Source organism: Larus michahellis, chromosome 14 (genome assembly GCF_964199755.1).
Source record: "Larus michahellis chromosome 14, bLarMic1.1, whole genome shotgun sequence".
Lineage (NCBI taxonomy): Eukaryota > Metazoa > Chordata > Aves > Charadriiformes > Laridae > Larus > Larus michahellis.
In genome coordinates, this window is record NC_133909.1 from 14,195,041 (window position 1) to 14,220,612 (window position 25,572).

At 38.9% G+C, this 25,572-nt stretch overlaps 1 protein-coding gene across 1 annotated transcript in view; it reads left to right on the top strand.

Moving 5' to 3' along the window:
- PITPNC1 (phosphatidylinositol transfer protein cytoplasmic 1) overlaps nucleotides 1-25,572 on the top strand; it is an 87,912-nt gene that overhangs the window by 28,181 nt on the left and 34,159 nt on the right. The window contains exons 2-4 of the mRNA XM_074608121.1: nucleotides 11,261-11,409; nucleotides 15,279-15,367; nucleotides 15,812-15,819. Of these exons, the coding sequence (XP_074464222.1) occupies nucleotides 11,261-11,409; nucleotides 15,279-15,367; nucleotides 15,812-15,819 (246 nt within the window). The remainder of the gene's footprint in view (nucleotides 1-11,260; nucleotides 11,410-15,278; nucleotides 15,368-15,811; nucleotides 15,820-25,572) is intronic.

Below are 25,572 nucleotides of genomic sequence, written 5' to 3' on the forward strand. Positions count from 1 at the left end.
AAATGACAGGTTCTGTATTTTGTAATTAGTCTAGACAAAGACATTAGATGGCAGGCACATAGTGTCCCGAGCATCCTCGCTTCTCCAGCATGTGCGCTCCACAGATGTCACAGTTGCATTGGGTTCTGCAGCAAACTTCACGTTACTCGATCAAGAGTTTATTTGGCTGCAGGTTTGATTTTCCATAAGTCAATAGAAGCAAACAGATTTCTCCCCTAAATGCACTTACTACATTTATTAGAGACTTCATGCACATAAAAAAGGCATCAGTGCAAAAGTGGTAAGTTGCTACTGTGGTGACTCATTTCAGCATGGGGGGTTTTGTCACTTGCAGGTTTATGAGTAGGTACTTAGTTTGCAAATGTTTATTCTAATGAACTAAAATGGAAAAATAGCCTGTATTTTTGTATTAGTTTTGAGATTTCAGTGTATCTTATAAATCTAGGAATGGGGAGGAAAGTGTGTCTTCATTTCCTTCTTATATAATTCAGGTCTTGTTCTTCTGTACTTCCTTTCATCAGATGACTTTAGATAACCTTAATATCTTCATCACCCTAATCTCTAGGTTAGGTGCAGAGATGCAGGAGTGACCTCAACTATTTGCAGACGCAGAATTATATCTATCATTATTTTTATCTTCAGGATGCAGGCACAAAATGAGTGCATTTTAAAAATCAAATTGAAGTCAGTTTTGTTTTAGCAGATCAGTAACATGAAGTATTTGTGATAATCAAAGGAAGTACTATGGACTGTGAATATATTTTTTTTTCATTGGAAATAGCAAACAAAATTTCATTTTCTTCTGAAAAAGCTATCAGAAGGCAGGTTAGATTTGTCTTGTTCAGCTTGTGAATAGTAAGTACTAAATTCTGATGCTCGTTTTTTTTTATTTTATATTGTGTGTCCTATGAAAGTTCTTCTTTTTTCATATATATAAGCAGAATTCTATTGCCTAAAATGCATCGTAAAGAACTTGCTTGCCAAAAAACTTAATTGCAAATTTATTCCCCTCTGTGATTCTGACAAAGTTTATGGAATCCTTTGTAGTCTCTTTGGTGCTTCTAAACTCAAAGTTTACAGGCAAATTTTTTTCTGGAAGCATCAAATTCTCTGTACATGAAAGTTGATGGGTTTGGTATGAGAGAGATTCTTATAAGTCACAAAAATGAGTAATTACTGCAGAAGAGTAATTAGAGAAAAGTAGCCTGAGGGGAAAGAAGCTCTACTTAAACATTAAGCAAATACCATTAGCCATGCAAAAAGAAAAAAAAAATTAAAAGTATGAATAGATGCACCTGTGTTGGGTCCATTTATAGTTAAACCAAACTCCTACGTCCATTTCTGCACTGTGCTGAATTTTGAAAGGGTCAAAGGATGTATGCAACTCCGAATGCTTCCAGCTTCAACTGAGCTGAATTGAAATAATTTTATTTTTTTTAAATCCTGCACTACAGAGAACTTAGCTTTGCGGCTCAAGCCCTTTGGCGCACTGCATTGTCTGGCTGTCCAGAGCACCTCCTTTCTCTAGCCAACAAAAATGTGTTTCATATGCATGGCACACGAGTTCAGGTTCTTGTCTTTCCTTCCCCCAAAACTTGTTTACTTTAATGGAAACACACATACGAGTTTTTGCTGTCTGGTTTAATAAGGCAAGCGTCGCCATCACCATTGCTAATCCATGGAGATGTTACTTTTCACCGCGAGTGAAATAGTCCCGTGTCACCCTGTGTGTAGGGCTAGTGCACGCTGCTGAAAAGAGATCAGTGAGATAGTTCAAGAAGGAAGCCTACAATTTTCCATTCTGACTTTTTTTGGAATATCTGAAATGGAAATAGTATTTTCCTGGAATATCAGGAAAAGAGTTTGGGTTACTAAAAAAACTTTGGTAACCTCTACAAAAATTACGTTGAAGTTTTGCTTCATTTTACTGCATTCTGAGTTAAAATTTTAAGAGACTTACTAAACAGCTCCTTGAACTTCAGCCTTCAAGTTAACTACAACCTCATGAATGAATTGTGGTCAACAAATAAAATGTGCTTTTGTATTGACTTAGAAAAAACATCAATAGTATTTGATAGTTATCAAACTGGTTTTGAACTGTAAGGCCAAGTGAATTGTGCCCGAAAAGCAATCAGCTGTGATTAAGGCACGGCATATTTGTGGCTTAATCAGAGGCAGGTACTCAAACAGGGACCGGTGGATGTGAGCAGTCCTTCAGTACGCGTTACTGACAGACTGGTTATAAGTGGTCAAGCTACATCATAAATCCCTTTTAGCTGTTCTTTCTGGGTTTGCGAACAGAGGACGTTTTCAACAGCCTCTTGAAAATTTTTTGCATCCTTTGTAGGAAATATATGTATCGTCATGAATCTAAATAATAGAATATTATCGGTATTTATGTAAAAAGCACATAATGTAAATGGTTGAAAAATTTAACCAGCTGACTCACTGTAAAATAATGTTAATAAAAACTGATTCTTAAAAATTGTATGAGCTTGCACACTCAGGATAAACAGCTGGCTTTTTTCAATAGCACAGCTGGTGTAGAAACATAAAATTACTACCATTTGAGCAGGACATGAGCTATATTTGGGGAAACATTTGCATGAATGCTGAAAATTTGCAACTTAATTTTCTTTTATTTTAATTTTCATTGCACACTTATTAAACACAGCTCTGGACCTGCTCCTGTTGATTTCAGTATCACTCATTTAGGTTGTAAGCCGTTATGTGCCAGGACATTGCAAATTTAGAGTAGATCATATTTCTTTATCTGAAAATACTAGAGGAGGATACTGTCTTTCTGAACAAGTATGCTGCTGCTGAACTGTCATTCATAGGAATTTAAGCAGATAAAGTATCTTAAGGATGTAATTTCTCCCTTGAAAAGGCAAAGAAAACATGAAAACAGTAAGAATTGCACTTCACAGCATGCAGAAGTCAACTGTTCCTGCTGCAACTGTTTGTTTGTGAGGCTACAAAAGCACGTTCCCATGAATTTGGCAATACTAAAGAAGACTGCTGATGCAAGTCAGCAGCTGTGTACTGCATTGTGAATTGCAGGTGCACACAGGAATCAATTGAAAGAAAAATTCCAAGTTCAACTCTAAACCCGAACTAGTCCGATTCTTTATATGTTCCTAGGGTAAGTGACATTCATACCACTAAATTACTTGTACGGTTTTCTAGGTCCTCAAAGCAGAGCAGTGCATCATATTTACTTTCAAATTTTAGGACCTAGATATTTATAGTTGTTATTATTGCTTTCCTGCTGAAGCTTTCTATAGACCTTGTTCATCTGTCTGTTTTTTTTAAATAAAATTACTTAAAACCATTAATTGTATGCTAGTTCAGAAAGTACTGTTGCTTTCCTGACAGTTCATTCCGTGTTTTCCTGTCTTAGCTTTAGTTTAGCCTAAGGACTGCTAGACAGGCAAACTACTACACAAGCAAGGTCGGTTCCCTCATTTCTGCTGTGATGAGGCAATGGACATCCTGTAACAGGGACAGCATTTTGCCAGAAGTGTTGTCTTTACTATTCAATTGGTGTAGGAATTTTTACACAGATTACCATCCTGAGTAGTAATGACATTAATCACATAAAATCAGCTATAGAAGAAATAACCCTTTGAAATATTTAACATTAATTCTCTTGCATCTATTATTTCTCCAACTGGTTGTTAGTGAATACTGTCTTGATTTCTCATATGGCTTCTCTTTCTTCCGAGCACATTTTTCTCATTGCTGGGTTTTTCTGTGTTCCCTCCTTGTTCAATTCAGATGCTTCCTACAAGTGATTTGCAAGGCAAACTACCCTTCTAATATGTTTAAACCCAAAGATAAAATGACACTTGGAACTACGGCACTCACTTAACTGTGGCACCTCACTAATAATCTGTAATTAGATAAGGTCAGTCACGTAGATTTTTGGTGTTATTCCTTCTTGTAACGAGTGAATCCTTCTGTTGTTTTAGAAGATTGATTGATCTTTTGGAGTGGTAAAAACAGATTTGCTTTTGAAGATGATAATTTAGTAAGCTGCCTTTGCTTCTGGAGCTACTTTCTCCTATTTGTGCTTCAGGGACAGCCATTTGAAAAATAACTATTCATAAAAACTTCTTTGCGCTTTGGATGTTTCTACATGGCAAAGAGAATGCAGTGCAAAGGTGCCTGGTTTGCTCCAAACACATTACCTTAGAAACTAGAAGTCAAGCAGTGGATTGGTGTAGACTCCACACTGCTCTTCATCCAGGCTAACGGAGACTTAGTATCAGCTCAGTGGTACTGCGGGTCGCTCTGCCAGGCGCTACGCTGGGCTATAAGAACACAGCCCTCTGCATTCTCTGTTTACTATTCATGCTTTCCTTGCAGATTTTCCCAGCAGTCAAACCCAGCAGTACTCTTTTCACATGACCCCAGCCCACAATGTAGTTATTTTACCAGGAAAATTACTATTTCAGATACATAAACTCCTATCTTCACGCTGCTCAGTTATGCTACATAAGAGAGACTTCCAAATTCAAATTTCCAGTGAGTTTATTTTCTTCCTGCGCATGGCTATCTAGGCAAAAGGGGTGATTATTTCAGTAGCAAAAAGTTTTCTACCTCTGCAATGATTACAAGTCTGACTAATTTCCCTCCATAGCGATGTCCTGCAGTAAAACCCCGGGGTGGTGGTTAATGTATATTATCAGGCAAGAGAGGTATTTGCTTCTGTTGCTTGCAGAGTAGTAGCTCTGAGAGCCAGAAGTCCAATTGAAACAAAATCAAAGCAAACAAAAACCTAATTCAAAAAGCAGGGCAAGCAGGAGCCAATGCAAATCCACCAGTACACGAAACATCAAATACCAGCACGTTGTGCATTCCTCTATGCTAGTTAAAACCAATCTAGGAACATTAATAACAAGGAAGACAAATCACCTTGTCAGAACCTGGAGCTTGTGTCATGGAAAAGACTTTCTTAAATTATTCTTAATAGCTATGAATCATCGTTTACACAAGTATGGGGAGTAGAAGGCACAATCTGGGTGCTCCATCAACCGCTCTTATAATTGTCCACATGTGAGGGCTGGGCTTTAGCCTCCAGATGAGCACGAGGATGCGTTAGGCTTCACCCATTTCAGAAGGCAGATGGAAGGCTGTCTAATAACAATAATAACATGAAGGATTTATAGTCAGCGAAGGAGATAAGAGAAACCACTTCTGTTTAAGTAATTACTGTTCAGAATTAAAAAAAATTAGAGGTGTGTCTTGTGGTAAAAGCACTGAGCTGGAAATCACTAGATTGATGTTAAATTCCCTGTTCTATCACAGATGTCTCGTTTTAAGGTTGAGGTATTAATTTAATTTCTGTTTCAATTAATCAAATACGAAATAAGGACAATGCTTTCTTTGCCTGTCCTCAATATATAACTGTAACTTTTTGTGTTTATGGCAGTGTGGGGCTTATGTCTTGATTGAGACCTGAAAACAATGCTTTCTAACATCAAAACAAAGCACAAAATAGGAAACTTCAGTGTATCTTCCTAAACAAAGAGAGCTGGTCAAGCAAGTACGTTTTCAAACAAGTTATTCCAGACATAAAATGTCTCTGTAAAATTGCTGTTAAGAGATAGATTGAAGTGATGGGCAATGCGTGTTTGGACAAGTAACTTACTGGGAATCACCATGCTTGTCTCATGGTGGGACTTTGAGGAGTAATCAGAACTTGTTTTAAATAATTTTAAACACAGAAATTATTATACAAGTGCTGAATAATATTCCTATTAATCATTTTAGTAAAAAAATGACCTGAAATGGAGCCTTGGAACACATTCACCAAGGAGCACACAAACAGTCTTCCAAAGATTATGACTTGAAAATAAATCAGAAACATATCAGTCAGTTTTCAGATTGTTTTCATTAATGAGACAGCATTCTATAAATCAGAATCCCTTAATCAAATTGCTACTGTTTTGCCATCATCAATGTCCTTGGAATCAGTGTAGCTTAGAGAGATACAGCTGATGATGAAGCCGATTCATTATATTTTCTTGCTAGAAGTAAATCTTCACTGAACTGAGGTCAATGACAAAACACCTGCTGGCATCAGCGGAGGCAGGATTGTGCCCTTCGTTGCTGCCTCTGCAAAGGAGCACATTTGTGCATTAGTACGGATCTGTTGCAGTTTTGTTGTTCCTGGTTTTCTTCTTTTTCTCTGTTTTACCTTTGCAATTTTCTGAGGACAGGACTAGAAGCCACCGGCATGTTTCAGTATGAATCACCGTGAGAGAAATACTTTCCGTTGTCAAAATGTGGTGTCCTGAACAGCCGTTACCTTTAATAGGTATAAAAGACATTCAGCATCTTCTGGACTCCAGCTTCTAACTGCAGGGAGGGATCTCACTACTGACTTAGAACAATAAATTGCATAAATTGAAATGGCAGCACTGTCCCTGATGGTATGGTCTATTTATAGAAAAGTTCAACAATTCTTTTGAATATGAAAATCGCCGTGTAAGATGAAGCCAATCAAAAATCTGTTACATTTTCTGTGAGCGTTCAAATAAGAATTTCAAGAACTAGTATAAAAATTTCAGATTATGGATAACTTTGGCATAATTCCTCCTTTGAGAGAATGTTACTTTTTGCATTCCACGTGAAGTTTGAAAGGTTGTACTCTCAGACTAGTATTAGATCAAAAACTGAACAATAGTCAGTAGGCTGAAAAAAATTCAGACATGTTTGTACAAGGATTTCTTGTGCAGCTTCTGCTGAAGACAATGGGAGTTCTAGAAATAAAAGAAGTGTAGGATGGACCCCCCCTTTTTTTTTTTCTCTCCCCTCCCCATCTCAAGAACACAAAAAAAGTGATTCTGATCTCACTTATAATTTTATTCAAAATCAGATTGGCCCTCATTATGCTGTTGCTAACATCAACCTTGTTTCTTGTGTGACTAAACTCCCAATAGGCAAACACCATCTGACTGTTGAAGCAAAAGAGAAGCCACCGCTAAGACTAACTCATGAGGGGTTCAGAAACATCACGTCTACTGCAAAAGCTAATAGCGATATCCTTAGAAATCTCTAACTCCACATTCAGTGCATTTGTTTGTTGAAGTTCTTCCTTTGATATTGAAGAAATTTTCCCCTATTAAACTGAAGAGTTTTCAAACAAAGAGCTTTTCTCCAGAACCAAATTCAGATCAGGTGCCACTGCATGAAATTTTACTGACTTCCTTGAAACAGTACACCATCCTGGAAAATTGTCTTACAGCTAAGAACACAGAAATTCAGATTGTGATAGAACAACATAAATAATAGCAGCACATCAGTTTACCCTTGCAGGAATAATCAGTACTGTTCACTGCTGTAAAATGTTTCCTAAGTGGTATTTCTCTACAATATCGATAGGAACTTAAAAAGAGCTGTGACTTTTTTTTTCAGGCATTTAAATTTCATCAAGTTCTAAGCAACACATCTTTGCTTTAGATTTTATTCATGTACATATAAACATACACTTTTAAAAAAGTTATTTTAGCTGAAATAATAGTTTTGTGCTCTTCAGTCTAGTAAAGCACTATAATTTCAGAAGTTAACTCTTTTCATCCTGCTCTAGAATGATATTAGAATTTTATAAACCAGATGAAAGCAAATGAATAGCACAGAAGGGAGCTCAGGTACCTTCTTTAAAGTACATGTAAAAGGACGTTTCTTTTGCAGAATGCAGCTGCTTCTAGCAGGGCCACACAGTCATTTCAGTAGTTATGAAAGGTGGATATTTCCAGTTGACTGATGTCAGATCTGTTGGTATGGAAAGGTACTGCCTGGGGGGAGACGACCAGCAGTAGGATTCCTACGGGAGAGCTGCCCAGCACCACTTGTGGTGCCTTCTCTTTTCTCCAGCATCTCCCAGGTGAGAAGCACCACGCTGAGCTGCCTTGGGTACCTCCTCTGAGATCGTAGGTATAATGGGAGCGTGTGTGATTTTAAATCTCATCAGAGAAGTAGAACCTTTCTCTAAGCACTGACTGCAACATCTGTAAAGAAATTTCTACTTGACAACATTGATCATCATCTGAAGAGTGCGGCAGGTACGCAGCTTAACCACGTACTCAGATTTACAGTCTTTGTGATTTGATGTTTCGCTAGCGTTTTATGGTAGTGTGGGTCCGTGAAGGAACAACAATCTCTGTTAGCAAAACATGTGGTGGTGTTATAGGTGGATATCTCTGATTCATGATGCTGGAGCAAATGAGTGCTTTAGCGCAACCCCGTTGTTAGTTGTCAGTGTGAACGTACATTTGTCTTGATGTTTCTGAGCCAATATTTCCAGCAGAAACTGGGAGGCCTGTATTTGACGATGAAAACTGAGAGCAAAATTGTATTTGACCATGAAAACTGAGAGCAAAATTGCAAAGGACTGCACAGAAGTCAGAAATCAAAGCATGCAGTGATATGTGCCATCAAGACACACTTTGCAGGGTTGTCCATGGCAACTAAAAGTCATAACTTCATGGGATAACAAAGATCTCAATAGAAATACTTGGTTTATGGCAAATTGTAATTCCTTTCCCCTCTCCTCACCTAACCTCTTCATGTTCCACAGGCTATAAATTACTGATCGCTTTCTTTCCATTAGAAGATAAGCACCTTATCACCTTTCCTCTTTTCTAACACCCTTATCCCTCCACAGGCAGTAAGGATCTTTACACTCAGGTGGTCTAATTGATACCTATCTAATTAAAGGCAAAGCATTTTTTCTCAACTTGCATTCAGCTTTGAAGTATGTTGCTTTGATTTCAGACGTGAAGAACAGCTTCATGTGCCTGAAAATTCTCCTTTTTCCAACTGTACTAGTTGATCAAATAAAACATACTACTATCCACAAACTTTGCCTTGCCTGTGTACCAATGCATTCATTTATTAGTAGTGAAAAAGAGAAGACAAATTTTCATGGAACTAGTTAAAAAATATGTGTGAGGACTGCAGCCCTTCAGAGCCTTCAAGATTAGGACAAAATGTTTAAATATGATGAGACAGAGAAGAAAAGGATTCAGTGGAGACTAAGGTAGATAACTGGATTAGCAGGGAAATTAATCTTAGAGTTTATCTCTTAAATGGGGACATTTTGTGTGAAAGAGGTACCAGAGATGAGAAAGCTGAATATATGGGCAAGAGATAGTGCCAGCATCAAATTGTTTAAAGAGTATTAGTCCACTTACCATTTCAGTGGATGTTTTAGGAACTTTTCTATATAGTGAGAGAGTAGATTCTCCGAAGTTATATAGGATATGAAGAGAAAGAATGATCATTCTAACAAAACAAACAAACAAAAAGCCCATCAATTCTCACCAATTAAGAGGAGAAAGGAGAGGAAGAAACATTATGTGCATAACACTGAAATTTCCAGGCGTTTCTAAGTTGCATAGCCAGCACTTATGCAGGGATGTACTGATTTTTTTCCAAATGTTACAGGGGTCACATTTTCACAATTAATTGACACGACCCACATGACACTCGCTAGTTTTATGACAACTGTATTTTTTCTTTTTTTTTCCCTAGACATCTTTTTTATTAGTTTAAACAAGCTTTAAGAGTGGGTTATGTTCTTCACTGTGAGGACATGTTTGAAGAAAGGTAATGGGAAAAAAATCCTCTGAAATTACCTGATTTGATTAGAGGAAAAGAAAATAGATCCAACGTACCTCCCCCCCCCCCCCCCCCCGAGCATGCACCGTTTTGCTCTTAAAGAACCTTTTTGTAACTTGTGGCATTTTTAGTACTTTGGAATTGTCCAAAAAAGTGCCTTTGAGCTGATGCAAATCATTTGCTTCACTGTTGTAGTGCATGGCTGGCAAGGACGGAGCCGGTGTCCATTCAGCGCCAGGAGAAGGGAAATCCCTGTCCCCTGAGCGAATGATCCTACGAGGTGCAAGTTCTAAAACTCTTACCCTCTTGTGGCCTCTTCCCCTGCTGCAGGAGAATGAAACGGCATTCTGTGGAATTTGAGAACCTCTGTAGGAACCCCTCCATGATCCTTTTCCTCATTATTTTGTTTATTAAGACTGTCTTGTTGGCAGTTGCTAATAAGGTCTGTGATAGTTTGGGGGTTTTTTCCCAGCTAATTGCTCTTTTGATTTGGGCTTTTGGGGCTTTTAAAAGTATGTGATAGGATGGCTGTTTATAATATGTAATAACCACAAGAATCTCATAGAGTTTTCTGAGGTCAGACTGTCACTATGCTTTTGTTTGCTTATGCTGAGCTAGTACTTGGCAGCTTGTGTAGTAGCTCAGCTATTCTCTAAATTAACAGGTTGTTCTTTGTATTTGAAGTGAATGATGTGATTGAATTGATTAGCATGTATATGCCTAAAGGGAAAGAGGGATCCAAATGGAGAAAACTGGATAGGTCCAAAGGAAATTTGTTGTAAGAACCGTGGTATGTTCAAGAATGTGGAAAGGACTCAAGTGAGAATAAAATCTCAAACCAGAAAATGTGTGGGAAAGTACAATTTTGCTCTAAAATCTTTGCTAATGAAGGTTCAGGGAAGTGTGTTTTGTTATATTTCTCTGGAATCAAAAGCCCTAGTGTAGATGCGGACATACTGAGAAAAAAATCAATTGCTGGTACAACAATTTATTCTTCTGTGATAGCAACGTTGCGTCAACCCTCCTGGCTTTTGGCTTCTTGAGTAACTCAACAGTATATAGAAAAAGCATCGTTTAAGTGCTTAAGTTCATGTTAATAATATTGCCAAATCACTCATCTCAAACTTCTTTTTCAAAGGACTTAGAGTCTACGTGGGTTTTTTTCTTAAGAGCTGGAGCTCCTCTTTCTGTGAATCAGCAGTAGTTATCCTGAATCTTTTTACAGGGCTTCATTATTTGGCATCGTGTTGGCATTAGAGGAGAATTCTGTGTCCCACTGAATTTTTATAGCTCAGTTAAAATCCCCTTGCATGTTAGTGCGTGGAAGCAGTATATTAATTGTTTATTTCTTCTTAACTTATATACTTAAAAATGCAGTCTGCAAATAAAGGACTGGCTTGAATTTTTACATCTATATACACACGGGTTTTGTTATTTTTTTCCACTAATGACAACCTGGACTTAATAAGATAATGGGAGGACCGTGACTCATAGGTCTAAATGAACCTGCAAAATGCTGTTTTTCACCCTTGAACTACCTTTTATTTGCACATACGGATAGATGACATTGGCTTTTGAATACGTGTGTCTTGCATAAAGCCAATACGTTGTTCTTGATTTTGCTTTGTAGTACAGAATTGGACAGCTGTACATGATAAGCAAGCACAGCCATGAGCAGAGTGACCGAGGTGAAGGTGTGGAAGTGGTGCAGAATGAACCCTATGAAGATCCAAACCATGGCAACGGTCAACTAACAGAAAAACGGGTCTATCTCAACAGGCAAGTGCAATAAAACTGTTTCTCTCAGCATGGGCTGTAATAAAAATTTGCAGGGAATATCCCTTCCAGGCAATAGCCTTTCTGTTTCAAGTAGAACACAACCCCATGAATACATGCTGCTTCCTGGTAGCCACAGGAAGAGGGAAGGTGGGATAGACCAGTGGCTTGAAATAGAGAGATTAGCTGTCATTTCTTCTAGAGTATCTTTTCCAAGAGAAAAAATTATAACTTGAAGTTAAGGATGTACTCAAAATCAGAACTTTTTTGTTTTGTTTTACACTTAACTGTTTGCCATACTATTCTCCAAAATTATGGCGGGGGGCAGGGGGGGAGGAAACAAATAAAAAACCTAAAAAGCAAAAAGAACAAACACCTCACCCCCCAAAAAAAATCAAACCCAAGCCACTAAAATGATTGAAGGGTTTCTCATTTCATGATTCACAAAGCCAGTACCCCTTTTATTGGTGACAAAAGATTTGCCTCAGCAAAGTTAATTGACATTACAAATGACCAGTAGGCTTGTAGAACGATGACCTTCTGTACCAAAATAATAGGTTTAAAGACACGATGGAAAAAATCGCTTTTGTTTCCCAAAAGTTCCGTCATTTCTTAAAGTGAAATATGTGTCTCTTCCTATGGTGAAATTACACTCCTGAGGGTCAATGCCTCCACACTCAAAGGCTGGAGATGTTTTAAAATATATATATATTTTGTGTCCTATGAAATATATTGCTCAATCTGTTCCCATTTTTACTGCTGCTGATCTAATTGAATATCGCTGCTTTTCTGGTGTTCTATTCCCTGAGCCTGTTTCGTTTTATTAAACTTACGCTCTGCGGCATTTCGTAGCGGGCATAGAAACACTACAGCTATTGCTTCTACATTGCAAGTTACTCCTCCACTGCAATCCTGACGTATCTAACCTTAACTCAGGCTAAATTGAATCACCAGTAATGTTGCACGCACACACACACGGAGTCCAATAATAAATACCTAGCCAACATTTAATATTATTGTGATTGTAAGTCTGTTCTCTCACAGGCTAGATACAGGACTTTGTAAAAACCAATAAATGTGTTCCTGTTGTAGAGCTCCCGGAAGTTTGGTTTTTTATGTTTCTGGATGTTTCTGTCCTTCATGTTAAAAAGAGATAAGGCTTTAAGCACTGAAGAGCATATTCAGAATTGCCACTTCAGGGTAATTCAGAAAAACCGCAAGGACTGTGTCTTAGAAAGCATGTGCAAGATGTGCTTGGAAAGCGTATAGTTTCTGGTAGTGCAGGCAATGGAACAAAGGATCTTTTACCCAGAGACGGGTACGAACATTGACAAAGACGACCTGTGTGCCTACAACAACTTGAGCGGTTTACTTAAAGCTGTGGCGGATGTCTGAAGTCAGGTTTAGTGAGTTCGATGATAATTATGAATACTCCTTGATGATCATCGCCAGATTTGCTATTTGAATCTTCCGTGATTCTGGTTTTGGTGTCACAATGCCACCAGCTGTTGCAGTACTATTCAAGCTTTGTGGAAAGGTTCAGCAAGTTTTCAGGCAACTATGGATTTTGCTGGGAGGCCAGGATCTCTCTGAAAGACTTCACTCAAGGAGATATCCTGCCACAGAAAGTGTGCTGAAAACTCCTCTGCCTCCCTTCCTTGAGGAACAGGACTCCTTACAGCCTCATCTTTTCTTCTTCCAGGGCCTACCGCCCTAATAAACTTGAGCTCCCTAGCTTCACTTCATTTTGCTCTGGACTGATTTCTCCTGAAGAAATTTGAGCTTATATGTTTCAGTGATGGTTTCTTGGAAAAGATTTGTGCGTTATTTTCATTTATTTTTTCTTGCTTGCTAATACTTCAATTCTTGCAGAAGATCCTCTTGCCTACCAGTGGTTTCAGCTGGAATGCCTGTAAGAAACACTTCTTCCCAATGTGCTGAGAGACTGAACTTCATCTGGGGAAGGAAGAAATAAAATAAAACAAAAAAAAAGGAGAGAGAATGTGATCAACAGCTGCATGTGCTGATAAAATAGAAATATTTTATTTTCTTTCTCTGAGTGGACCCTTGGAACAATTCATGTGGGTCCATGACTGCAACTCGCTTGCAACTCTGAGGATAATGTGTGTTTTGCCCATAACATTATTTGTTTTGGAGCTGTGACGTACCAGCAAAGATAGGTGGACAGGCAAATACGCTAAAACCAACAATAACCAAAAAACGGCAAAATAAGCAGCTGTATGTTGATAAAGACATTACTAGTAAAATTTTCTAGTTTCAGTGTCAGCCTTAGTTACGTTCAGAACTGTTTACTGCCTCTTCTCTCCCGCTGGAGCATTGTTTTCAGAAACCGAAAGTCTGCATCCTGAGGTATTTGCTATTTAGGCATCAGAGTAAAGTTTCGCAGCAGTAAGGGAGGGAGCAGAGAGATGGTCATATAAAGGCACTGACAGAGGCTAACAAAATAAACAAAAGATCTGATACAGAGAAGTCTATTATGCAGTATGTAAAATGCTGCTTAAAAGACTGGACACAGTAAAAGCTTATGTAAAGAAAAGAATCTGGTTTTAAGCAATGTCATCAAAAAGCAAAAGTCAATGCACTTGACTTTGAATCTTTAGATAATATACTAATGTCTGCATTTTGCCTCTGGGCAAATACAATATTTATGTGTAGCCAGACCATGGTTAAATAAGCCTTAATGATCCAAACTCTGTATTTGCTCAGAAATTTGCTATTATGGAAAGTTAATCCACTTTCTGCACGCATTATCTAAACATAACCATTTCAAACATTTGCGCTGAGTCCCTGAAGTACAGTGACATTTGTGGTCTCCAAAGGTCTGCCTTCCTTCGAGTGACTCCTACTGCGTGTTTGTTCCTGGCAGCTTCAGCGATGATAATTGATATCCTTATGAAAGGGTTGGAAGATGAATTATCATGAACTTGCCTTTTTAAAATGTATGTTTGTTCATCACTTCTTTGGTACCCTGTGTGACCAGAGTTCTGGAAATGAGAGACCCGAGATCCGTGGTAAAGAAAATGCCCCCACTCTTCCATAGTATTATTTAATTACCCTTTAACGAGCTTTCCATGTGCTGTATCCATGGCTTTCACTTCTGGTTCCAGTGCTGTCTACCACTGCACCAGTAAGTTCTCTTCACAGCTTGAGCTCTGACCTGCGACTCAGTTCCATTAATTCTCTTCACTTTTGTAATTTACTTTTCCTATCAGCAAGATGGGAGTAATACTACTTATCAGCTTCACAGAGGTGTTTTGAGTGATTTGTTAATTTTAATATAAAAGCTTCCTACTCAGGAGTTGGTGTTGGGAGTGTGGGAAAATCTTCGTGCTAGGTGGGTTGAATGGAAGGGTTTGTGTGCTGGCACAGAATATGGAGGAAGAAGAAATAGTCTCTAAGAAGAAATAATGGAATTGGGATCGAAGTGGACCATAATCACATATTTCCCGGTGACCTCTTGTTAGAGAGTGCCTCCCTGTGGCTAGGGATCCTGGGACACAGTTACACCTTGTATGGTCCAACCGGCTGAGTTCGTCCATGACCAAAGATTTGAGGCCATAAATTCTTGAAATCTGCAACCTGAATTTAAATCTGATCAGAGGTTACTGCACTGGCACCGTTTTGCTCCCTTTGAGAGGGGAACAAAGAGGCTTGGTTTCAGTTATGCGTGTGGAGAAAGCTGAGACAGAATGCACGGTCATGAGACGAAAACGCGGTTGTGAAGTCTAGGAATTGTATCCTGTATCCCGGGAAACACCTGTCAAATTGTGAGCACGTTTGGAAGTATTTGTTTTCTACAATACTCATAAGTCATAACATATTCTAATTTTCTATTTTCTTTTTATTTTCAGCAAACTGCCTAGCTGGGCTAGAGCAGTTGTTCCCAAAATATTTTATGTTACAGAGAAGGCTTGGAATTATTATCCTTATACAATCACAGGTAAGGAACAAAGCACAAATGATTACTGCCTTGTACTTATGGGATAGTTTAGCTCATCTTCAGAAGGTCCAAGTTTCATACTGAGCCACAGATACCAAGTTTCTTTAACAACTCCTGCTGAACTGCATATATTTTTCCACCTTATATTGACTGATATCAGGAAAGAAAGATTATAAATTACGGATAGGTAAAACTGGAGTGTTGTATCTGTGTAATTTCTTCCTTGCAAAGAAAACATCAGGTGCTTAGATTCTGTGCTGACTTGTACCCTTCATTGTCCCACAGACTTTAGTCAAATGTAAATCAGCAGATTATCTGACACAATATTTTTTTTATTAATGTATGTTTACTGTAAGGATCTTGCATTGTTGTTTTATTTCACATTTCTTTTTTTTTCTTTTCCCTCATCATTCTTTTTTTTGCAAATGGACCATTGGAAATCAGAATACACAGTAAGTTTTTCTTCCTCTTTTTATTCTAAAAATAAAATAATTATGTGAAATACAGTAGTGGAATCCAAACTGATTTCTTCTAAAAATAACTAATACATAATGCATTCAGTAGTGGAACTTTACTTTAGCTATTTGTTTAAAAAATTTAAGGTTAAATTTGAAGCGTTTCTGTGGGGATCCTATAAATTATTTACCTTATTTTTTTATCGCTTCAAAATAATTTGATATATTTTTAGTCACTGACTGTAACAAAGAGAAGCTTCTATAAAACAGGGCAAGGCTTTTAAGGTTTCAGTTATTACGTGGAGACATGAGAACAGATTTTATTTTATTTATTGTTTTATTAACTTATGAAATGCTCATCTCTGGTATAGTATCTGGGAAACTGTACAATCTGTAGACAAAATTAAACATAACCTGGGCACAGTGCCCAGAAAAATCAACTATTCCCTCTAGCAGAGCTAAGGCAAAATATAGCACATAAATCCTGAGAAAAATTGTTTTAAATGTACTGGCCTCAATAATATACAGTAAGTTTTCAGCAACCTTTGGAAGCTGAGGAGGAGATGGTGCGGAAGTTCCAGGTAAAGGGACCTTTCAGAAACTCCTGCCTTGATTTAGTTTGAACTTCTGACGGCAGATAAAACATAATCCACTTGTTTTTCTTAACTCTGCAGTGCTCAAAATGTTTGTGCAGATATTTTGAAAACCAGTAAAGCATACGGAGAGGAAAAAGATTTTAATGTGATAAATGTGAAAAATCAAAAATAAAGGGATTTAAAGGCTCAGATCTGAAAGCTGGAGACTTAGAATTGAAACTGTGATGACCAAGTTTGAAAATCCAAAGTATAACAAACTGTTTTTCAATAGGTACTGTAGATACTTATTAGATATTCTGCTTTGGTTCATTTTTTAAATTCATTAGACTGTCAGAGGAAACCCAAATGTCCCGTTACGGACGGTAGTAATGAGGGGACGGATTCTCAGCTGGTTTTGCCAGAAGGTATCTTCAGTAGGGCCTGTCACAGCTTACATTAATTAAGGGTTTACCCTTTGATAGCAGGTTTAGTCTTAGGCTGGGAATATGACATGCACTATGTTGCGTTGATATCTGTTACTCATACTCTGCTGTACATTTTTTCTTTAACTGAAAGTCAGTTTGAATTTTTTAATGTGTTTTTTTTCTTTAACTGAAAGAGACAAGTAGGAATGATTAAAGGCGTAGGGGCAGACAGAAATATACGTCTGAATTTGAAATGCAATGCATTGTCAAAACCAAACGGCAATGCTGTACTCACAGAATCGGGATCAGGAAGTGATCTTTATCTAATCTGATGAGACAACACCTGGAACACATTTCGGTGAAGGTCTGTAGAAGGTATGCAGCTACAGAGATGTTCAAGAGCATCAGCAAAATGATTGCAGGGTTCAAGAGACTTGTAAAGAAAAATTAAATCAGTCTACAAATGCAGATGTTAGGGAAAGCAGTCACTAAGTGACAGTATAACTGCCTATGGGAGCTGGGGACTAATTACTCACCATGGTGCAACGAAACAGAACCAGAAATATTGGGATGAGATAAGGAAACTGTACTTCAGACAAAAATCTAAAATACATTTTAATGGAGCTGATAGACTATGAAATTATCTTCAAGGGAAATAGAGAAAGTGCCTTTGCCTCAAACTGTTGAATCTAGAACAAAAATGTTAAATATACCACTGGGAATAATTCCTATCCTTGTCTGGAATATTTCTCTAAATTTTGGTCTTCTATATTCATTAGAGAATTCTGAAAGAAAGAATAAGCGCACAGACATTGCCCAAAATAAGTAAGATAGCTTGGAAACCCTATTCTTAAAGATAGTAAACTCCCTCCAAAGGGTCTGTGGGACACCCTAAGAATTAAATTTAAAATTATTTTAAGGAAAACTGGTTCTAATTGGATAAATAACTGGATAAATAAAGCATAATCTTATCGAGTCAAGTACATACTGCTATGTCGTATGTTCACACCTTACTTTACTTAACCTTGTAAGTTCCACAATAAATAAAGAGCAAGGACCTTAAAAGCTCGGTAGTTTTATTTCAGTAGATGTTAGTGATTTGGAAAAGGGTGTGAACAACAGCCTGAATCTTGCTGAGAGTCTTAAGGTTTTTCAGTTGTAAAATGTGAAGGCTCTTGAGAAATTGCATTCAAGCACATGACACTAGCATTCAGAGGTTCAATGCAGAGTAATTTCATCAGTCTGGTTTTCCTGTGAAATATTATGGATTTCATAAATATGACCTTGTTAAGGACATGAAATTAGGACATCTTCTAAGAAAAAACGCTTGGCAGGCATTGAAAATAATTTCCAGAATACTCTTCTCTGCAATGGTAGTATAAAAAGCCAAGAGTGATTAGGTGCACGGAAACAGGAATAGAAATTGGAGTGTCATGACGTTAGTACCCTGTAATCTGTGTCCAGTTATGATGGCATCTGCTTTGAGGAATGGTATTTGTTACACAGCAAACCCCTACATTTGACAGTAAACAGCAGGTCTACTACCAAGACTTGACAACCATATTAATAATCTCTAAAGCAAATGACACACTTAAGATAATGAGATTAACAGAAGTATTGCCCAAGGGATGATTTTGTGGTGTGTAATACGTGAAATACTGTAATGTCAGGAGAGCATTTTTAAACGTCCACTCTGCTGGTTGCGGGGGAGGGTCTCATTAAACTGCGGTACAAAGGACTTCCTATCAGGAAGATGAGACGCGGGGAATGTACAAGAAATGCTGTATCAAACTCGGAGCTAAGCCTTGCAAGCTTCCTGCTGACATTGAGAGGGAGGAGGAAGTGGAAAAAATACTTTCAAAGTTGAAGCCAAAGGAAGCCACCCAGAGCTGGGGATACTATTTAAAGAATAAGATACTCCCGTGAAGTTCAAACCCTTGTTTTAGTGGCTGGGGCATTACTTAAGAACTGCATGTGAGAAAGTCTCTTAAATGTAAAACGGGAGTTGCTGCGGTTTTGATCTTGTAATCAAAAACCTGGCAAGATATCTTGCTAAAATAAATGTTTAAGTTTTATTTGTAAGCTCATTTAATATTGTCATTAGGTTGATGTTAAGCTCACAAATTTGCGATTCTGTATTTGGGATAGAGCTGAAGGGGAGCCCTGGAGAAGTAACTCCTAGGGACAGGACCTGGGGACCGGCGAGAGCCTCCCGTCGAGCTCCACAGGCTCTCGGGAATGGCTGCTGCTGGCGGTCAGAAAGAATTTCTTTGATAGTCACAGGCTGGAGCTTTTTTCACTCGGAGGACAGAGGAAAGATGCCTTGCAGCTCTCAACAAACCCTTCTGTGCCAGCTTATCACAGCATTTGCAAATGCTGTGATCTTTAATGTAAAATATTTATGCTATTCTTAGATATGTGGACAAGAATGACTGAACTCTCAGGAGGCTTTCTTATTTTTCTTTCTGATGTTGCCCAGCTAGATTAGAAATAATTAACTAGAAAGCAAACCTGTCTCTATTGCAAACCAAACGAAAAGGATTGCATAGAACTAGGTTTCTTTACCTGCATCGGGATATTGTCAGACAATAAGCAGCACAGAGCAAATACCCATTTGACCTGTTCAAGTGACAGTTGAGATTCTGGACAAAAAGAGAGGAGCCTCAAGCAAACAAATAATCCCATCACGAAATACGGTGACTCAACCACGGTACAAAAAATTCACATGACCAAAGTACACAGAAAATGAGCCTAACAAAGTTTAGCTATCGAGCTGGGGTACAAAGAGGTTAGGAAAAATCCAAACAGAATTTAAGCAAACTCTTTTGACTTTGAAGGTGCAATTCAGATGCTTACCAGGGGTAATTTCAATTAGTTTTGCAGTCTGATCTGAACAGTGTTGTTAGCAATATTTCAATTAGGGGGCTAAAATTTTAAAACAGATGAATAATTTTTTATGCATAAACTATGGCCAATTGTTAGTTTCACAATTATAAGTATATAAAGCAAAATAAAGATTAAAACCGGCATGTTTTACTCTCTGCAAGGAGAAACAGCATTCTTTCAACCTGCCAATGTCTCAAATTAACTTAGGAAAAGAATATAAATTGAGAATATTTATGAAAAACAGTTACGGAACAGAAAGCGGGAGACAACGATTCCTTTGATGATATATCACAGTGACACTAATTCTTCTGCAGCAAATGACTGAGGCAAATAAAATTATTTCAACTGGGATGTGTCAGGGCCCCAGAGTGATAGTTGCTAAATGTTCCATTATTGACCTGCTGATTTCTGATTACTTTTGAGAACAGGCATGTTGTGTGCTTCACTTAGTCAGCTGCCGGTTTATCCATGAAGTAAATTATCTGGAAGGAATGTTTTTGCAATTGTTATTTTTATAATCAGATGGCTTGAGAAGGAAAAAGAGTTGTTTCAGATAAACACTGCGAGGAGTCTGTAGAGTTTTTTTCCTGTGTTCTCTTTATCTGATTACCAGTGCTTGAAATTTGGATGTAACCCATCAGTCTTCAGTACACAAACATTTCTCCAGCTTGAGCACATGAAGAGTCTGCAACAAAAATGCAACAGAATCTGTATGGCAGGATTAGAGCCTAATAAAAAATTACTACCAAAAATCTTCCCCTCCCGTCCCCCCGTTTGGAAGACTCAGGGGGTGGCTGACTAATTGGTGACATGACTCTGGTGAAACACAGGTTTGGTTCCTTTAGAGATCCTAGCAGAAGGAAGGCCCTCTGTCATATTTATAAGAAACGAAGAATATATTTTTAGAAAAACCTGTATTCTCATTTAACGGCTTAATCCCATTGAAACAAAGTAAATCAAACTGCCTGGGAGAATTCCCTTTTTCCACCACTGGCTTATTACAACGCAACCCAAACCCCTCTCTGATTCAGGGACTGTCATTTTCACTTGTGCGTGCCGCTTCTCCCGTTCTTCCTCGATAACCAGGTTACTGTTCCCATGTGTCAGAGAGGGAGATCCTCAGGGAAGGCAAAACCAGAGATAAGTGCTGAGTTTCGTAGCGATTGGAGGCAACTTGTTAGTTGACTTTTTCATCTTCAAGTTATTGTATGTAATACAAACAAATAGTGGTTTTCTTCCTGAGCTTGTTTACGAGAGTTTAACTCCCTTGCTTATTTCCAAGCCCTGTTTTTGCATTGTTCCTACTCTTTCTGCTCTTTGCCACCTTCCTGTGCTTATCCTGCTTTCCAGATTCTCCTCCCTCTCATTGAGTCACATCTTCCAAGCTCTGCCATCACCCTGCCCAGCCCTTTCCGTCTATTCTCTTCCGACTTTGTCATCCAGATTGATGCTGGCTTGTGTAGTAAGTAATCTGTATCACATACAGCTCTGGGCGCTCACATGCTGAGCTGCCCAGAGTATCCTGAAGGTAGTCAATACCTACTATGGTATTTGGCTATTTTCCAAAAAAACTTTGAATATTCAATTAACGAAACTGTCTTAATTCTTTCTAGCCGAAAGGAAATACTGTAATTTGAAATATTCTATAGAGACATCACTGTATGTTCTTCACATACCTTCTTGCATATGAACTGTAGAGATGACATATTGTTTGTCCATACGCGTGTGTGATTTTCATTTCTCTCCCACATCCAGGTCTCTCCATTCTGTCCTCGCCATTGTCCAGAGGCATTGGCAACCTCCCGTGTTACATCCCTCCTCCCATTCCATCCATACTTCTTGTTTACACGTGCGCCCTGTTGCTGGGGGGCTGCCGTGTGTGTGTCTGCCCCCTTCCCCTCCCTGCCCCTTGCCGTGGGGCGTTCCCTCCTGCCTCAGCGACTCGGGACCTTCCGCTGCCCCAGAGTCCCCGCTTTCCCTTTGCCTATTAAGGAGAAGTAGGGACTCCATTTGTCTTTTCCACATTTCTGATCTTCAATAAAGAAATCCCGTTACACACTGACTACCAAAACAGTGCTCAAAAATTTTGAATTCAAAGGATGTGGTATCTAGAAGTTACCCTATTAAAAAAATCTGATTTTGCTTGGCCAGTGTCATTTCATTGCAGCAGTTACCATGTTCTTTAGCTCTAGGCTCCATGGAGATCGCTCTGTAAAGGATCCAGTTCCACCTGTGTTGCCAAAACAATGTATATGTGACAATAATAAAAAACAATAATCAGCCTGAAAAGTGGTGGGAGATGAAAGAGAGCATTTACATGAAGTCTCTGCCTCTTCAGGCTTTTATGTTAAGGTTTAGGGGGAGGTGCTTCTGCTGTTTAAAAAAAAAAAAAGTGGGATTAATTTTTACTGTGCAAAAATAACTCCCAAGGATTGTGGATTAATATTCACAAGGAGCAGGAGAAGTGAAGTGCAGCGATGAGGTCTCTAGCAGTTCTTTGGAAACCAAAAGGCAAACGAAAGGAGCTAAAGGGGTATTGGTGAAATAGCTCTCGCTCACACAAAGCGCGTTACCGAGGGTACAGGAACCTTTCCCAGTCACCCTCTGCCTAACGTATTTACTGGCAACTACAGTAATTCCTTCAGCCACCCCGGGCGTAATTACTATGCAAAGGTGATTTTTACAGTCCTCTCCATAACGCGGTTGTAAAACACCGTTCGTGTTTGACTGTCTCTTTAAGACTTTGGCAAGTGTTCTGGCATACTTAGGTTCTACCCTCTTCTTCTAAGTGTTGCTTATTGCCATGGCAACACTAATCAATCATCATGCTAAAAATAGGCCTTTCATTTTTCAAGAGGTTATCCGTAGTGAATTGAAAATGCAACTGCCGTCTGTGTTTTCCGTATGCTGCTCTGATTTCACTTTATTTTAATCTGGAAATACCCGTGCTTACGTGTGGTAATTACCATTACAGACTCCGGCTATTTCACAGGTTACTCTCTTGAGCTTTAAACTTCTCCTGCTTCTTCCAAAAGAGGTGCCAAAAATAGAAAGTTTAAAACAAACAAACAAACAAACAAAAATCCCAGAATAGTCTCCTTATTTGTTTTTGAGAGTCACAGGTGTACTGGATTATAACACATCTAAAAAAATCTGGAGGTGACGATAAAAAGGATGCCTCCTTTGGGAGCTTCACACAAAGAAACCTTGTCAATGAAGACACTAGGAGTCTGAAGTTTTTGTCCTGTTATATAGACTTTAAGTGTAAGTTTAGGTTAAATATTCAGTTTGTCAGTATTTTTTTCCAAGAGGAACCTTGCAAACTGTAGAGATAGTAAAATGGAAAATTGGAGGCAGTGCCCCATGCATTCCTGTGCGCGCTCAGCTGTGGATGGGCTGCCACGTCGGAGCTGGAAGAACACACGCCCCGGGGGAGGCAGAGCAGAAAAGGAGTGGTGCTTGGGAAAAAAAAAATCTCCTAAAAGGTTCATTCCCTACGATTCCCTCCCCGGTTTGATTCTGACTGTTGCATAACGCTTTAATCCCCAGCTAAGTAAATACGCAGCCACTTAAGGAGGGGTAAAAAAACCAACAACTTTTTGCATGATGAATAATAAAGTCTTGAATGATGCATAAACAGTTTTCTGGTTCTGCCAGAGCCCTCTGCCAATTAGTCAGAGTGCAGCTGATGAATCATGAGACACATTCTGTGAAATGTTCAAAAATTTGGACCCTGCTAAGTGTTCCTGAAAGCCAGTGAGACCCCCCACAGCTGCTGAAGCAGCGGCTGCCAGTTTGCTGGGCTTCTGAGAGATATATTTGCAATGGAGTACTTTTTGGTGAATTTTGGTTTTTCATTTGGGGTAAATTCATGTTACCATTTATAACCTCAAATTCCATGGTTATAGCCCTCGCCTTTCTACGGAACACACGGGGAGGGAGGCTGACTGCTGGTAGCTTTGTGCAGAAAATGACTTTCTGCTCTCTAGTGAGGTGGCTTGAGGTAAATGGCACTTGTAATTCTTCTTCTCTAATACGCTGAAGATCCTTAGTCTTTTCTTAATGTTTCTTTTTTGAAATACCAGACCAGAAGATACCTTTTTTTTTATTTTAATTACATTTTGGGTCACAGGAAACAACAACTCGGTGCAGGCAGTGGTTTGCTGAGCTGCTATGGGCAGCCTAATGCGGCCTGAAGTCCAAGGTCTGAAATGGCCACATGTCAAAGCACCGGGATCTGACTCATTGCTGGTAAACTCTAGGCAGTGGTTGAAAATAGTAGGTATTTTTTGATAGCAAGGTAAAAGGGGAAATCTGGCATTTAGCTTTATTCAAAATTTCTTCTAATGCTGTAGCCATGCTTCAAATCAACAGCAGACAGGTTTTTCATATTTTGCATTTTTATCCTCCACTATACCTGGAACTGTGACATAAAAGCAACTATTTTGATAAAGATAAACGGTTTTATGTGTTGAAAAATGTACTCCATCCAACAACTGAACTTCTATAGTCAGATCATAAGTAAAGATGCTTCAGTGGGAACCAGGGCCGAGGCGCTGCATTGGTAAGGGTGTTGGCTTTGTATGAGCGGTGAATGTGGCAGATGCTGTACTGAAGCTCCTTCTGTCAACGGAGTTTTCAAACCTGCCACTGGGACCATGAGAGCAGTGCCAGGTCCTGTGGTGGACCCTGCTGCTACCGAAAAGAGCTGAGAGATTTGCGCTGCCCGGAGCCGCTCAGGTCAGCGTGGGCAGAGCAGTTTCCAAAGCCACTGAGGTTTCCGACGAACCACTAGACTCAGACTGTAGAACGTGAAAGTTTGCAAACTCGCAAAGCTCTGCCCTAGATACTCGATCTGCTCCAGCATTATAGTCTTGATCACCCTTCCACTAGGGACAGATCGTTGACGTCATTTTGGTTTTATCAATTACTAGATTTTACTTAGGAGGTGTTGATTTTGTTTAATTATGTAGTAAAGAAAATTAAATTTTGGTCCTCGAATCAAGAGGGCAGATACTTAACACCCACTAACGTGTGTAAAACATGGCCTAGAGCAGTAACCTTGAAATATGCAGACACAATGCTAGTAAACTCTTTTCCCAATATCTGTTCTAAACAGTTAGTATATTGTAAATAGTATGACACACGTCTTTACCATTTTCAGTGAAAATGTTTCTAAAAGCTGTTATTCAGGCCAGTCCAGTACCAGTTACTGTGTTCAGGACGCAGTACTAGCAACTGCTGATAAAACAACATCTTCCTTGGCGGTCTCCTCCCGCTTCCTCGAGGTTGCTTTCCCAGGGGCTGCCCAGAGGCAGAGGGCTGGCTGTTGTCAGCTCTGCACACCTGGACTGTCACCCTGTAGTTACACATCTTTGTAAAATACAAGGCTGCCATATACTGCATTTTTGAGATCAGTAACCCCTGTTTTCACCACCCTAGCACCAATGTAGTTATTTTCCAAATGCTCTAAAAACTGTGCAGTAGAAGATGTCTGTTGTTAGGTTACATTTTTTTTTAAATCTGCTTTTCACAATCCACCTCCAGCCGTAATTTACTTTCCAACCCTCCGTGTTCTCCTGCAAACAGAACAACTACAATGTTGGTTTGTGCTGTTTGGATACGAATCCTCTGAGTGACATCAAACATTGGGTTAGGACATGCTGGCGTCCCCGTGTCTCACGGGTGATTCCCTGTTTTTTGTAGTATCACATTTATATCTTTTCTTACTCTAGAAATGTTTGATTATAGAATTCCTTTAATCAACCCCTTTTATTCACCTGTTCTTCCAGCTAATATAGTTCAAGGATGTTCAGTCCACCTTTTGCTTAATTTTGGAGATACAGATTAGAACCTTAAGACAA